This window comes from Sapajus apella, unplaced genomic scaffold (assembly GCF_009761245.1).
Source record: "Sapajus apella isolate SASKATOON/1434 unplaced genomic scaffold, GSC_monkey_1.0 scaffold54, whole genome shotgun sequence".
NCBI classification, from domain to species: domain Eukaryota; kingdom Metazoa; phylum Chordata; class Mammalia; order Primates; family Cebidae; genus Sapajus; species Sapajus apella.
Genome location: NW_022436994.1, coordinates 7215589 through 7227151, shown reverse-complemented (window position 1 = coordinate 7227151; position 11563 = coordinate 7215589). Strand labels below are relative to the sequence as shown.

Here is an 11563-nt window from a genome sequence, read left to right as displayed (position 1 = left end):
TCCACCTCCTGGGTTCAAGCGATTCTTTCGCCTCAGCCTCCCAAGTAGCTGGGACTACAGGAGTGTGCCACCATGCCCGGCTAATTTTTGTATTTTTAGTAGAGACGGGGTTTCACCATGTTGGCCAGGATGGTCTGGATCTCTTGACCTTGTGATCCGCCCGCCTCAGCTTCCCAAAGTGCTGGGATTACAGGCATGAGCCACTGCACCTGGCCGAAATAATATTGTAAAATAATTTCTGTAATTATCTCATGAGTAGCAGAAGTGTATAATACATTACATTTTTGGATTAAAAGTATTTAATTTGTGAAATTTAATGATTTAAGTTGTGCCCAATTGTCGTAGACTTGTACCTTCTTCACTTTTAATACATACCCAAAGCCTCAAATAACAGTCAGTGATCTGAGCCTGTGGGGAACCCTGGGCAGCGCTGTAGGACCTTGGGGTCCACAATGGCATGGCCCACTCTTATGTACTGAGCCTTGTCTTCATGGCTCTAATCTTGAAACCCTGAATTCCAGTCTGATACATGACCTTCAAAGCAGTCTTTCTGATCTCTGAGGACAGCAGATTTTCTTCCTCCTCCAGGAAGCCTTCCCAAGCCACCCAGCCCACAAATAGGACCATAGTAACTTTCCAGGCCCCTTGCCCCTAACGTTCATGATGGAAGCAGCTCAGCCTGCCTGGGGTCTTCCACGTGACATGTAGGGCTATGGGCAGAGGGTCAGTCCCAGCACTGTGTTCTGGGTGGGTGCCAGCTTGCAGCCCCCACGGGACAGTGGCCAAAGCAGGTGGGCCTGGGCTCCTGCGCCATCTGTGCGGCTCACTTACATAATGATCCAACCCATGCCCACCCCTGCACTTGGCTTGGTCCTGGTATCCTGTGTTTGGTGTCTGGGGGCTGCATTTCACCCATGGGTGCTATTCTGGCCACAGTGCTACCGGGGTTCTGGGTTTGGGGCACAGCACTTCTTTGCCCCTGCACCTTTCACAGTCTCAGACATCACAACTGGGCCCACACTGCTGTCCCCTCAGCCCTGTGCTGCCTGGAAGGCCTGGGCAGAGGCCCTGAAACCCCTGGCTGGGAACTTTATGGCTTTACCTCCTGGCTTTAGCCCCAAGCCCCAGGACAGTCCCCAATCCTTTGGACAGATGCTGTGATGGAAGGGTTCCCACTGAAGTTTCACTTGGAACCCCCTGCTGTGCCACCTCTAGCCAGTGTGCTTGGCTATCAGATGCTGCCCAGGCATCTGGGGATGGCTTCCCCAGCCCCTTTCTGAACAGCCCTCTCCTCCTCCTTTGCAGTGAGAATTCCACATGGCCAAACTCCAAACTTCTTGCTGTGCACAGCAGATTCCTTTCACAGATGCTAGCACCAGGTGGGAGCAGACACCTGTGAGCTGAGCTGTGCTCAATGCAGGGCAGGTGGTACCTGAAGGCTGAGTCAGGATGAGGGGACAGGAACACCCGGGCCTCAGAAGAGTTCCGGCCACCACTGGAGACCCTCAGCATCACAAGGAACTGATCATAGCTGTCACTGAGCCACTGTGCCTCAAAGGAAACAGTGGGAGCCCCAGCGTCTAGTTGGTATGCAGTGGAGGGGCTGAAGCAGGGATGTCCTGGGGAGCTGGCGGTGGCACATTCCCAATGATACCTGTTGGAGAAGTCATCAGAGTGGCTGAGGGGAGCATCAGGCAGAGTCAGGACTACCCTGTGTCGCTGCATGGATTTTTCCTGGGTGAGGGGGACCGTAGGGGATATGTGGTTGGAGGTTTTGCTTTCCACATTTTCTCCCATTAAGTAAGGTGGGAGGTTGCAAAGGGGCAGCGGCACCACCATCTGGGGTGGGCTCAGGCCACCCCTCCTGACTTATGGAGGCTGACTCCAGGCAGCCTTATTTCTGGCCGTCCCAGGCTTCCTTCCCCTTCTCTGTGCACAGTGACCTCCTCTGCTCACATCACTGCCACCTCCCAAGTCACACAGCTGTGCTGCCCTCAAGTATTTCCCAAACACTGCACCCTACCCTCATGACAGCTCCGTGTGACAGACAAGAATGCCACGTGAGCCCAAGTTTAGGAAGAAAACACATTTGGGGGGCCTCAGAGAGCTTCCCAGTAGCACAGCTAGAGAGAGGTCTGTGAGATGAACTTCAGGTATCTCTCCTCCCAGTCTCACAGTGTTTCTGCAATATAACACTTGTCACACCCAGCGAAATAAACATGGTTGCTCCAACCAGGTCAAGCGGGAAGACAAGGTCATCCCCAACCTTGAACTGGTCTTGCTCTAGCAGGGACACACACTCAAACATGCAGTTCCAGTAGGCAGGAAATGCTGCCATGGAAATGTCTGTGGCTAGGAGGGCCTGGCCCCATCCTGCAGCCATATGCCCTTTGCAGAGGTGCCACCTAAATCTGAACTGCTATTGATCTTTTAAAGGCATTTCCCTGTCTGGTATGCAGGCACCTCATTCTAGACCTCTCTGTTTCTAGAGCCTGCATAAAGAGGCACTGTGATGGCTCAGAAACCACCCCGCTCAGGAGGAGCACGGCTTCCAGCTCACCGGCTGTGCAGAACAACTGCCCCTGGGATTTAGCTGGAATATTCTGTACTCCCAGGGAGGAAATTCAGCTCATTTCAGCAGCCACATACAGAGCTCTTGTTTTCGGGCACTGTGCTGGGTGCTAGAACATGGGGATGTGAAGATTAGAAAGACACAGCCTCTGTCTCCTTAGGTTGGGTGCAGGGAAGGCTGCAGCCAGCTGAGGACTTTTCCAGAGCATGTGCATGGCTCAAACTGGTGAGTCCAAGCAGCCTTTGCCTCCTCTCAACTCATGAAACACCAAATCCAACATTTGTAATACAGCAAATATGTGTGATCACAGAGGTTGGGAAAACAGAGCAATTCATCTATTGCTTTATAAGTAAATATTCCCTGACTAGCTACCATGTGCCTGGCATAGGGGACATGTCAAGTAACAGCCCTGCCCTCCAGAGCTTAGATATCTCAGTTAACAGTGACCACAGTAAGTGAGGAAAGGCTCGATGCCAGGGGTGACTACTGTGAAGAAAGAGGCCATCAGATCAGGGCAGGATTTGTCATTTTGGAGTCTCAGGGTGGGCCTCACTGGGAAGGTGATATTTGAGCAATGAGTAAAAGGAAGGGGATGATGGCAGACATTTGGTGAACTGAGTGACGAGCTGCAGAAGGAACCCTTGCTGTAAAGAGCTGAGAGAGATGCATGCTGGGTAAGTCCAAGGAGGGGCAGGAAGGCCCATTTGCAGTGAGCTGTGGAGGCAGGAAGGGACAGCTGAAGCTGCAGTCGGTCAGGAGAGGTCACGTCAGCCTCGTTGGCAGTGTGAGGACATTGGCTTTTACTCTTGAGTGAAAAGGGGGCACTGTAGGGTCGAGCTGTAAGTAAGGTCTTCTGACTGTTTTAAAACAATCTGTCTCCAAAAGAAGGGAGGGTGGGAAGCAGGTGAGGAGTGAGAAATTGCCTAATGGGTACAATGTACAGCAATGATGATTGCATTAAAAGTCTAGACTTTAACGCCACCAATATATCCATGTAACAGAATTGCACACATATCCCCTAAATCAAAAAGAATAAAACCCAACCATACTAGAAAAAGAACCCATCCCTGCCTTGGAGACAGGGCTGCAGGGGAGGATGGCAGCATGGAGACTAGCCAGGAGATCTTAGGGAGATGAGCCCAAGCCCCTGGCAGCTCAAACCAGGATGTACGGGGGCTGGGGGAGGTGGTGCAAAACTCATGTTTAAGGGAGGGCCAAAAAAAAAAAAAAAGAAGAAGAAGTAAAAGATGCTGCTAAAAATTTTTGGGTGCGTTGGCTCATGCCTATAATCCCAGCACTTTGGGAGGCCAAGGCGGGCAGATCATTTCAGGTCAGGAGTTTAAAACTAGCCTGGCCAACATGGTGAAACCCGTCTCTACTAAAAATACAAAAATTAGCCAGGCATGGAGGCATGTACCTGCAGTCCCAGCTACTTGGGAGGCTGAGGCAGGAGAATGGCTTGAACCTGGGAGGCAGGGTTTGCAGTGAGCTGAGATCAAGCCACTGTACTGCAGCCTAGGCAACAGGGTGAGATCCTATCTGATAAAAAAAAGAGAAAGAAGATTTTGGCCTGAGCAACTGAAAAGGCCCTTCCATGGGTGCAGAAGGCAGGTATGTGGCTGAGGTGTATCGAGGCTGTCCAGAGGGGGCGCTGGATGGAGGCCAGGACTCACAGCCTGGAGTCCGGGGAGTGGTCTAAACTGAGAATCCCTGTTTGAGGCTACTGCACATACATCATGGATGGATCCACATCAGGACCTTGGCTGAGGCCGCAGGCGGGAAGGGGTGTGGCTGGAGAAGAGGACCACGTCCTGAACTGGGGCAGCCTCCAGCAACAGGAGATCTACCCACCTGGAGATGAGTAACCCATGGAAACCAGGCCTCCCACATACCACAGCATCTCACCAACCAATAATTTAATAATAGTGATACTCAAACTCCACATTCCAAAACAGATCATTCTTTAAACGCCACCTTAAAAAGTGACCTACATTTTACTTCCACTCTTTTCCTCGATTCCCTTATATTTCTATCCTAAATAAAGCAGTTAAACTTATGAAATGCATTTAAATTTCAAACTACTAATAGCCTCCAATGTCCCAGAGCCCGCATTTGCAGAAGGCACAGTCTGAGCTGCGCAGCTCTGTATGTGGGCGGTGCTCACCTGAGACTGGCCCCAGGGTTGTCAGGGTCGAAGGACTGGGTCCCTCTGAGGACAATGGGGGATGAAGCAGTCCTGGAGAAGAACAGGTGCGTGCCCTCGGAGATCATACTGACAGGGGCCTGGGCCTGCACCTCCAGGCCCACACAGTAGTTGCTGTACACCACACTGCCTTCAATCTGAACCTGCGGAGCCAAGAACAGAGGATGTCATGCAGGGACAAGGCAGGAACTCACTGGAGAAACACAGTCACCTGAAACTTAGAAAGGCAACTGATGAGTTTCAATGCATCCCTGGCTATAAATAAAACAGTCATGTTAGTCAAAATAGTCACTCTGCTGTGCGCCATGAGAGCTGTGGCTAGAGTCCACAAGAGCGTGGACATCTTCCTATCCAAGACTGTGTTCATGTACAAAGTTGGGCATTTCCCAGCTTGTGAACACAATAGAGACTTTCCATGTGTGCATATCTTATGGCTTTCAAACCTCCTCCTTCCACAGTGAATTGTTCCATGCTCCTGGCTTTTGTCCAGCCCCCTTCACCTATCTTAGAACTGCTTCTTTCTAACCCCCAAACATATCATGGACTTTAGGAAATGTAAATGAAATTTAAGACAAATATCTTTTTTTTGAGACGGAGTTTCGCTCTTGTTACCCAGGCTGGAGTGCAATGGCGCGATCTTGGCTCACCGCAACCTCCGCCTCCTGGGTTCAGGCAATTCTCCTGCCTCAGCCTCCTGAGTAGCTGGGATTACAGGCATGCGCCACCATGCCCAGCTAATTTTTTGTATTTTTAGTAGAGATGGGGTTTCACCATGTTGACCAGGATGGTCTTGATCTCTTGACCTTATGATCCACCTGCCTCGGCCTCCCAAAGTGCTGGGATTACAGGCGTGAGCCACCATGCCCGGCAACAAACACTTTTAAACCCAGGAATAGCAGAACATGTTATAAATAAGGCATTCACATTGTTCTTGTAAAAATTTGATGCGGCCATGTGTGGTAGCTCATGCCTGTAATCCCAGCACTTTGGGAGGCCAAGGCAGGTGGATTGCTTGAGCTCAGGAGTTTGAGACCAGTTGGCAACATGGTGAAACCTCATTCCTACTAAAAATACAAAAATTAGCCTGGCATGGTGGTGCATGCCTGTAATCCAAGCTACTTGGGAGGCTGAGGCAGGAGAATCACTTGAACCCACGAGGCCAGGAGTGGGAGGCTACAGTGAGCTGAGATCATACCATTACACTCCAGCCTGGGCAACAGAGTGAGACCCTGTCAAAAAAAAAAAAAGTTTGATGCAATTTGAAAATATACAGTTGAACACTTGCTGTTCTGTCACTGGGTCTCAGCCTCAGTCACTCTAGATTTTCTTCAGATGCACACAGTTCCCTGCTGGTCAGTCTCCTGAGTGGGACCATAGATAACAGAAGAGCTACAGAATCAGAACTCCCATTTCCACCTCAGCCTCTGCTTGCTCAGCCTCTCTAGCTCCAAGAAGCCGCTGAGAATGTTCCAAGTATATACAGAGGCTGAAGGAGGCACAATGCGGGCAGCTCAGGAGCAAAGGAGACCCGAGGCTCTGACTGAAATCAGAGATAGCAAAAGTTACCTTATCGGTCAGAAGGTCTCAGACCTAGAGAAAGACACAGGTCCCCTGTAAAGACACTGAAGACCACAGAGGTGGCTCCCAGCTCACAGTCAAGCCTCCCTCGGAGTGCCTATTACCTGGCCCATCCCACAGGCTGGATACATATTCTATGGCTTGTTGGGCTTAATTTAAAAATTATGTAATTTATAAATTAGAAAACAGAGTTTTATTTTTTAAGAAAGGAATTATCTGCAGGAAATGCAGTCTCTGGCTAAAAAATTGAAAGTATGTATTTTGAGGAGGGAGGGAGGGGCAAGACAGGAATTTAAGTTGAATGGGTTATCCCATATTCACAGTATCTAGGAGCTATGGATATTTATGGAAGAGGATTGTGTTTTTGTATAATAAGTAAACATATACATGTGTTTTATGTTTACTTTGGGGTGGAGACAATATTGTATGTATTACAATGTAATATAATTAGGTCTTTTATGTTAAAAGGTGAAATAGGGACATGAAGGCACTTAAATGTGTAGTCTATAAAACCGGGCAGAATTAGTTTATGGTTGGTGGTTTTTTATTAGGAAAAAGTTATAGAAATTAGGTTTTTGTTTAATTAAAATTTCAGTTACGGCTTGAGGAATAGGACGGTTTAGTTAGTTGATGTTTGGTGGCTGTAGAGTTGTAATTGTTTTAATATTGTTTATTTTAAGGCTAATATTTGTTTAGCTGATAGAGAAAAGGGGAAAAAACATCCTGTGGCAATGAGAACATAGTTTATTTTTTAATTGTAGGACTGTGTGACTTCACCCTTGCCTGGCATCACCTTAGGTCTTGTTTATAATTTGGTATCTTATTACCATAGAGTATGTCCTGGCCAGACGTGGTGGCTCACACCTGTAATCCCAGCACTTTGGGAGGCTGAGGCAGGCAGATTGCTTGAGCCCAGGAGTTTGTGAGCAGCCTAGGCAACAGGGTGAAACGCCATCTCTACAAAAAATTCACCAGGCATGGAGGTATGCGTATGTAATCCCAGCTACTCAGGAGGCTGAGGCGGAAGTATCACTTGAGCCCAGGAGGTAGAGGTTGCAATGAGCTGAGATGGCAGCCATTGCACTCCAGCCTGGACAACGGAGTGAGACCCTGTCTCGAAAAAAAAAAAGAAAAAAGGGGGTCTGTTCTGTTCTGGCAGTCTTATAATCTCCATTTTAACATTAATGTTGATCAGTTGTTGTGTCTAAACTGGAAAAGGGAGGGGGTAACGAGGCATGGCTGGGAACTTTATTTTTTAAGGTTTTTCTGGGTCCCCTTGGCCAAGAGGGGGTTTGTTCAGTTGGTTGGGAGTCTTAGGATTTTGTTTTTAGTTTACAGGCTCCATCTACCTCCTCCACGCGGTCCTTCATGCAAGTGTGCAAAGACCTTATTTACATTCAAATTCCTCCCCCAGCACACAGCCAGGTACAAATAGTGCTGTTTTCATGAGGAAAATGAACAGAAGCCTCCACTCCTCCACTCGTTCAGTAGTACAGATTTTCCTTTGCATTTCCCCTTGGCTTCTTACAATTAGCCACTCAGCAGGTCAGATGCTCCCCACCGCCCCGAGGTCCCCCGACACTGACCCTGCTCTGCTCTCTATTCCCTGGCCGCCAACTGCTTCAGCCTCTAATGACTTCTCGACTTCACTAACACTCTCCGAACATCCCATCCTTCAGTCTGCTCCAAACTTGTTCCCAGTTAACATTTCTAAAGAATTGTATAGAGCCTGCTGGGGAAGCTCTGGTTTTTCCTGCAACCTGCATCTGACGTAGTGCTATGCAAGGCCTGGTCTGCAGCCTGCTGTCGATTGGTCCATGGTTACCTGCCTAGTACACAACGACATAAGTACAGACACTGAGGGGGAGCTTCTGGCAACTTCGGCATTTGCCATTGCTGTGACATCCCAGCACAAATTGAGTGGACTTGCTTCCTCAGGCAAGCTCAGGGCAGTTTGAGTGCCGAGGAGCTCTGTGGTAAGTCACATAAGCCACCAGCTGGAAGTGTGCTCAGTAGGACTGTGTGCCCCACAGATGAAAAGAACAAAGCTCCTTTGCTGCAGATACCTTGACGTGAGGGCCCTTGTTCTGGTACCAGCAGCCTGGCTTGCCCGCCGCACCATTTGATCCTAGACTCTCCCACCAGGATCTGCTCACTATCCCTGGTCTTCTACTCTTTGCCAAGCTGTTGCCCTTTCCAATCCCTTTCTACGTCTATGAACAGATTCTCTTTTCAGGACCCTCTTTCTCAAAGCCCACCCTTTAAAAAATGACCTCTCCCTCTTTTAACCCACATATTTTCACCATTTTTCCAGCCAAAATGCACCAAGCACATGCTGAGAATCAAAGTGCCAAGAAGTCACTGTGAATGCCTCTTGCATGCCCTGCCCTCTGACTGTCATCCCCTTTCCTTTCTGGGTGATTGGTCCCTAAACGGCAGGGCCATATATTCTCCCGACATCCCGGCATCAGCACAGGGCTTATTCATACTAGGTACACAGGAAGGTTTTGTTCACAAATGGGAAGGAGTTTTTCATCAATTGCTTTGCCAGCATAACTTGCTCTCTTTGGGGGCAATTCATCATTTCTCTTAAAATCCTAGCCAGATTTTTTTTTTTTTTTAAACAACTTCCCTTTTCCTGGATAGAACAGGTGTTGAATTACAAATGCTGAGCTCTTGCTGCAGGGTGATGGGAAGCATGGGTTTCTCTGGGCTGGTAGAGCAGTAACTCAGCGAGCTGACCTTGGCAAGGGCAGTGTAGTTCCCGTACTCCAGGGTGTGGCTCGGGAGGAGGAGGGTCTGTCTGCGAGTGTCCACAGCAGCAGGGAGGGAGACAGGGAGCCCAGCAGAGTCCATCAACTTCCAGGTATAAGAAAGGCCTTGGGAAATGTCACAGAAGACTGTAGCTTCAAATGTTACTCCCAGCCTCACAGGCTGAGACCTCCATATCTAAGTATCAAGAAGAGAAGATGTCTCGTTAAAATGCCCATCATACCTAATGCACTGGTAAATTACTAGAAACTTAGTCTTAACTTTAGATCTCCAATTATCTGTTTGCATATTGACAGAATAGTATTCTTAGGGCTGGACTTCAGGCTACACCAGAACAAAAGTACATCTGTTTTATAGACAAAAATAAAAGGTAAACAAAACAAAATAAAAATAGTAAGTAAATATTTATATATTCATAATGAGAAAAATCTTCCTATGCATAAAATTAATGGAAAAATAGCAAAGATATCTGCTATTTGATTACATAAAAAATGTAAGCTTTCAAATGTCAAAAATATAAATGTTATGCTCCTGGGTTTTGACACCTATGTGTGTGTGTGTATATATACATGTATATATATGTATATATACACACACATAAAAATTTATATATATAAGCATGTACACATATGTGTATATATATAAACTTTAAAAATCGATATAATAAGAAAGTCATTTGCAATATACATGACGGACATTTGCTTTCCCTATTTTTTTCTTTGCTGAAATATTCTGAAGTCATTCCCAGAAATCATGAAATTTAACCCCTAAATACTAAATATACATCTCTAATAACGAAGGGAATTTTCCTACTAAACACAATACTACTATCTTACCTTAAAAATAAACAATAATTTCTTTTTTTTTTCCATTTATTTATTTTATTGCATTTTAGGTTTTGGGGTACATGTGAAGAACATGCAAGGTTGTTGCATAGGTACACATGAGGCAGTGCGATTTGCTGCCTTCCTCCCCATCACCCACATCTGGCATCTCTCCCCCTGCTATCTCTCCCCAACTCCCCACCCCCCACCGTCCCTCCCCTATTTCCCCCCAACTGACCCCAGTGTGTAGTGCTCCCCTCCCTGTGTCCCTGTGTTCTCATTGTTCAACACCCGCCTATGAGTGAGAATATGCGTGTTTGATCTTCTGCTCTTCTGTCAGTTTGCTGAGAATGATGGTTTCCAGGTTCATCCATGTCCCTACAAAGGACACAAACTCATCGTTTCTGATGGCTGCATAATATTCCATGGTGTATATGTGCCACATTTTCCCTGTCCAGTCTATCATCGATGGGCATTTGGGTTGGTTCCAGGTCTTTGCTATTGTAAACAGTGCTGCAATGAACATTCGTGTGCATGTGTCCTTATAGTAGAATGATTTATAATCCTTTGGATACATACCCAGTAATGGGATTGCTGGGTCAAATGGTATTTCTATTCCTAGGTCCTTAAGGAATCGCCACACTGTCTTCCACAATGGTTGAACTAATTTACACTCCCACCAACAGTGTAAAAGTGTTCCTATTTCTCCACATCCCCTCCAGCATCTCTTGTCTCCAGATCTTTTAATGATCGCCATTCTAACTGGCGTGAGATGGTATCTCAATGTTGTTTTGATTTGCATTTCTCTGATGACCAGTGATGATGAGCATTTTTCCATATGTTTGTTGGCCTCATGTTTGTCTTCTTTTGTAAAGTATCTGTTCATATCCTTTGCCCACTTTTGAATGGGCTTGTTTGTTCTTTTCTTGTAAATCTGTTTTAGTTCTTTGTAAATTCTGGATATCAGCCCTTTGTCAGATGGGTAAACTGCAAAAATTTTTTCCCGTTCTGTTGGTTGCCGATTCACTCTAATGACTGTTTCTTTTGCTGTGCAGAAGCTGTGGAGTTTGATTAGGTCCTATTTGTCTATTTTGGCTTTTGTTGTCAATGCTTTTGGTGATTTGGTCATGAAGTCCTTGCCTACGCCTATGTCCTGAATGGTTTTGCCTAGATTTTCTTCTAGGGTTTTTATGGTGTTAGGTCTTATGTTTAAGTCTTTAATCCATCTGGAGTTAATTTTACTGTAAGGTGTCAGGAAGGGGTCCAGTTTCTGCTTTCTGAACATGGCTAGCCAGTTTCCCCAACACCATTTATTAAATAGGGACTCCTTTCCCCATTGCTTGTTTTTGTCTGTTTTGTCAAAGATCAGATGGTTGTAGATATGTTGTGTTGCCTCGAGACCTCTGCTCTGTTCCATTGGTCTATATCTCTGTTTTGGGACCAGTACCATGCTGTTTTGACAATAATTTCTTAATATAATCTAAACCTAGTTTATGATCAAATTTCTCTTATTGTTTCCAAAACATATTTTTGTGCAACTGTTTGATTTGAGATGCACAAAACTTCTTTGGTTTAAAAAAAAAAAAAAAAAAGGAGAGAGGAAAAAATTTTTTT

At 46.5% G+C, this 11563-nt stretch overlaps 1 protein-coding gene across 1 annotated transcript in view; it reads right to left on the bottom strand.

The window, feature by feature from the left end:
* PKD1L1 (polycystin 1 like 1, transient receptor potential channel interacting) overlaps window positions 1-11563 on the bottom strand; it is a 183103-nt gene that overhangs the window by 111362 nt on the left and 60178 nt on the right. The window contains 3 exon segments of the mRNA XM_032244258.1: window positions 1433-1654; window positions 4737-4918; window positions 9096-9302. Coding sequence (XP_032100149.1) covers window positions 1433-1654; window positions 4737-4918; window positions 9096-9302 — 611 coding nt within the window.